Source organism: Pundamilia nyererei, unplaced genomic scaffold (assembly GCF_000239375.1).
Source record: "Pundamilia nyererei isolate P.nyererei 1_Seehausen unplaced genomic scaffold, PunNye1.0 scaffold00080, whole genome shotgun sequence".
Classification (NCBI taxonomy): domain Eukaryota; kingdom Metazoa; phylum Chordata; class Actinopteri; order Cichliformes; family Cichlidae; genus Pundamilia; species Pundamilia nyererei.
The window spans coordinates 1,894,256-1,899,214 of NW_005187481.1; the positions used below are offsets into that span (position 1 = coordinate 1,894,256).

The window sequence follows — 4,959 nt, forward strand, 5'->3', positions numbered from 1 at the left end:
ACACACACACACGTATTTGTACAGACAAACAAGAAAGAAATATAATAACACTATAATAACACAATAACACTGTTTATCGTCTGGTTAATGCAAAGTAATATTATCTAATATGCAACCAATGCAAATTGCTCAATAGCTGAAACAGCAGCTAGCTAGCCTTAGCAGGGTTTCTAAAGTTCCCAATTGAAAAATGCTAAATGGATTCTATTTTATGCTGGGACCAAGCACACTTGGCTATGTTTATTTCATGATTAACGGACTCCTTTTCTGCATTATCATTAGCCAGTTTAGGAACAAGCACAATCAAGACAGCTTTTGAACTTCCACTGAGAAGCCAACCAGCCAACATGTGGCTTAAAGGTATAAGACGCCACCCACTGAGACATTAAAATATTTTCAGACATTGGTAACAAAAGGTGTTTAATACATGGACAAGTTATCCAAAAGACATTTAAGCTTGACAGAAGATCAGCAATGCTGGAACTGAACAAATGCCTGGATTTGAATGGTAAATGGGCTGGTTCTTATATAGTGCTTTTCTACTGTAGCAGACTGGAGCAGACGGGGATAGAACCACTAACCGTCTGATTAGTAGGTGACCTGCTCTACCTCCTGAGCGAGAGCCACCTTACATTTATTATTTGGCTATCTGACAGAGCCTCTAACTCTGTAGTCTTGACAAGTTCCTCACAGAAGAAGTTCTCTGAGGTTCTGTTCATGACTCACCTGCCACCAAGTCGTTCAATCCTTTCCTTCTCTTTAGGAAGTTCAGGTTTATGGTCTTGTGTTACTTCAAGTGCCTGGAGCGTGATGTCAGAGTCATTTTCTTTCACTCCAACCACTACAGCTGAATCCCCTACATGGGCAACATACATGTGAACCCCACGGATGACAATGACACTAGCTGTGGTGCCCGATGTACTGGGCAACCCGGTAATAGTCTTTGGCCACTCAGCTGTAAGGGGAAAAGAAAAGTCAAATGTAAGTCAGCTTTCTGAGACCACTTAGCAAAAAATCTAGACAAGCGTACCAATATAACAAGAAATGTTACATTAAAAGGTAAGCAGAAGTTACATTAACATTATGAATATGATACTTAGAAACTTACTCCAGACCTATGAAGCATAGAATTATAACGAATGCAAGGATTAACAGTGGATTTCTGTTTGTGTGTTAAATCTATGCCTTAGATAAGTTGTAAATAAAAACCTTAAGCTGATGTAGGTTATGCGGTTGGCTCTACAGAGATTCACAAGTCTGAATGAAGCTTCAGTGAGTTAAAAAGCTGATCCAATAAAGGTGTTAGCACAATCAGAACTAAAGGGAAGTGGTTTTAAATGGTTTTAATTGAGTTCATTGAGTCCCATTATCAATGTTGGTATATGTTTTGTTTGTTTCCCCTAAAGTTGCACTGGAAAATAATGATGTTAAACTCTTCCCAATGGAGCTGCTCCCTGCGTAAGTCGCACGCAAGAGTATTTTTTTCTTTTTGTTAATATTGTATGATAATAAAACCAGATGCATTGACTGTAAAACAACAAACAAACAGAAAAATACAGGCCTGCTTTTTCCCTGCATCGAAAAACAAAAAAAGAAACTGAATTAGAAATCTAGGCAGAATCACAGTTGGAAAGCTCATATCTAAAACAGCCTACTACATAAAAAGAAAAATTACAAGGTCAGCTTGCATAAGAATGAGAGGCATATGTTCACTTTTGAACCCCGAAATAAAATTTTATAAAAACCTCTACGCTGCCATATAACCTTTAGGGAAACCACAGGAAACTGTGGATTTTGCATCTTCGTGACCTCTTCTTACAGCACCTACAGGAGGAAATGAAGATCGTGTGTTTGTGTGTGTGTGACAGAGTGTGTGACTGTGTTTTAAGGGCGTTTTTTCACTTTTCAAAGTGAAAAAACTGTTTTTTCACTTTGAAAAAAAATCCAGTCCCATAAAGCTCATCTTACCATATATACTTTAAAACCTGCAGTCCCATGCTATTTGGGAAAGACTGAACATTGACTCGTGGTTAATTGCATTTCATTCCATTTATCAAAAATAATGAAACTATGAGTATTTCCTCGAAAGTTCTCAGAAAAAATTATCTCTAAAACAGTATTTTCCCTGCGTTTTAACCATTAATTTCTTTGGCGACCGGGCTCAGGGGGTTGGGAAGCGCATCTGTAACCGGAAGGTCGCCGGTTCGATCCCCGGGCTCTCTGTCCGGGTCGTTGTGTCCTTGGGCAAGACACTTTACCCTCCCGCCTACTGGTGTTGGCCAGAGGGGCGATATGGCAGCCTCACTTCTGTCAGTCGGCCCCAGGGCAGCTGTGGCTACAACTGTAGCTTGCCTCCACCAGTGTGTGAATGTGAGAGTGAATGAATAGTGGCATTGTAAAGCGCTTTGGGTGCCTTGAAAAGCGCTATATAAATCCAATCCATTAATGTCTTTGCATCCTATCATATCAACATCATATTGTGACAGCCTCGAAGCCTGAGTCGAAGTCAGATGACAGCTCGCTGTTAATTGTAACGGGATTGGCCGTCGGGGGAGCCACCAGCAACCAGCTGAGTGGGATGCTGCCTCACGTGACAGCATTTTGCCATCTAAGATGCCGATACTCGTAATTGTTAGATTTTATGCCCGTCGTGCTGCAATAAAGATCACCAGCGAAAAAATATGAAAGAATAAAGTGCAAGTTAGATAACTTGGATGACTCACGTAGCTCTTTCCACATTGCGTGGTGGCAAGCGATGAAGCCTTTCCGTAGAGCGGCACACACTTCGCTGTGATCCTTCGACCAAAACCCCCGTTGCCTTTTCAGCAGACCCCACAGATTCTCCCTGGCGAAATGCGCTGCTTCTCGGCCCCCGTGGCCATCGAAGACGGCGAAAAACGCCACGGACCTTCGAGTATCAACTAGATTTTCCGCGTCTTTTTGGTCTGATGTTGGTGCACTGATGTTGTCGCTATTCCCGTCTGATAAACTCTCTGTCCACGCTGCAGTAGCTGGAGTCGACTTGGCGGAAACCTCGTGTCCGTGGGTCTCACTCTGAGTCTGTTTGATAGCTTCACTTTCCGCTTTCCCCGGTCCCCCGTGTCTCTGAGAATTTGGATAATCTTCGGCTGGCGTCGGCGTCGGCTCGTACTCGAGTCTTATCTCGACAACATCCTCCATGTATTTTCTCCCTCCTTGCTCGGAAAATGCACTCATACGGAATATCATTGCGTCGTCCATGACTGTGAACTCCGTGTGGCACGTACCTAAGCAATAAAAGGCTGCATGTAGTTGCTAACTGCAGCTCCAAGCTAAAATTTTAAACCGATTTTGCCGCGATTGTGTAGCCGAAGGCTTCCTGCCTTTTTTGTTTATCTTCTCAGCGACGTCCCGCTGTACGTAATGACGTCGCTTTACTCGCTCTCTCCCTCTCTCTCTTTAAATGCATCAACTCAGACACTTCGCATGGCACTCCTGCCTGTCGTGCTGCCTTCATGGCAGCTCGAAAACCTTGCAACGACAAGCTCATGTTATATTATACCTGAAACATTTGCTTTGGTATTATAGTGGTAACAATAAAAAAATTTTCAAAAGCCGACTCTTTATTTGGCTGTAGCAAATCACCCTAAGATGGCAAAAAGTAGACTCATTAAACATTATTTATTAATAACCGGACTATCAGTGACTATGTGTTCAGAAGCTTCAGTTTCTATAAATTGGGAAAATACATTTAAACATAACTGGAAGTTATGCAAGGTTTTGGTCTCAGTTATCAAAAACCGATCTGAAATAAAGCCAAAAAACCTTGTGCTTTTCAAGGTAAAGGTTTCCAATTCACAAAAAAATTACTTACTAAAATAACTGTGTCCCACTCAAACTAGTTAAGTATTAACTGCACGTAATTTGATGGTGGCTGTAACAAAAGCTTATAGTACTAGAGATACTCTACAAAAAAATAAAATAAAATAAAGAAATAGAAAAAAAATAGTTTTGTCTCCCTCCATGGTTCTACCCCGCTTTGCTTCCTGTTAAAAATGATTTTTTCCTTTCCACTGTCACCAAGTTCTTGTTCATAGGGGTTCATCTGACTGTTGGGTTGTTCTCACTATTACTGTAGGCTGTACTGTCTTTATCTTACAATATAAAGCACCTTTAGCTGACTGTTCTAGTGATTTGGAAATCTATTGCAAACTGAAAATGTATTGGAAACTGAATTTAACTGTGTTTTTATTGATTGATTTAGTTATTTTCCCTTCATACTCAATTACCTCAAATTACACAAATTTATCATGACTAAGCTAGCAGTTGTTCCAGTATCCTAGCATTGTGCATAAATTGTGCTATGAGAAACAATGGTTGTGCTCACACAAAGCTACAACTGCTGGACAGAAATCTCCAACACATTCCAGATAGTGTGGAGTGTGCGCTGGTCTTGTTAACTCTATAAGCTTTTTTTCATTGCTTGGGTAATGAAAACATTAATGTAAAAACCAAATGTGGAGATGCTTCTTACAGAGAGCTTATTACTGCGAGTGTTTGTCGATAGTATTATAATTTTGGTCATAGTAGACATTTACTGGCATAATGCTCGTTTCTTGCGTAGCACTTAGTCTTTCCTGGCAATGGAGATTGATCATGTTGTAAAATACAACCACAGATTTCATTAAAACACACCACATGAAATAATGTACAAAGTTTAGGACTTCTTACTCCAAAGCAGTGGTCTCTTTATGAGCACTTCGAGTAGTGTTACAGTAATGCCAGGTGGAGGCAGTGTTAATCCAGCCAAATAAACTATCTTTTTTTTTTAACCTTTTCTCTCATATTCAAAGATTTCAAAGCATATAATGTATACTTTCATTTAATATAAGAAAAGAAAATATTTGATCTTATGTGTCATGGTAGGACTATCATGGTTTTGTTGTTCTTCATATAAAAGGTGCTTCCACATTCCCTGTC

The 4,959-nt window shown here is 40.2% G+C and overlaps 1 protein-coding gene across 2 annotated transcripts in view; it reads right to left on the bottom strand.

Annotated features, from left to right (window-relative positions):
* The window catches only part of LOC102212727 (protein phosphatase 1D-like), a 9,447-nt gene extending 6,035 nt beyond the window's left edge, over positions 1–3,412 (bottom strand). For both annotated transcript variants that reach the window (XM_005737894.1, XM_005737895.1), the window contains exons 1-2: positions 2,724–3,412; positions 727–955 (exon numbers count right to left, since the gene is read on the bottom strand). In XM_005737894.1, coding sequence (XP_005737951.1) covers positions 727–955; positions 2,724–3,240 — 746 coding nt within the window. In that variant the 5' untranslated portion in view covers positions 3,241–3,412. The remainder of the gene's footprint in view (positions 1–726; positions 956–2,723) is intronic.
* Between the last annotated feature and the right edge of the window lie 1,547 nt (positions 3,413–4,959).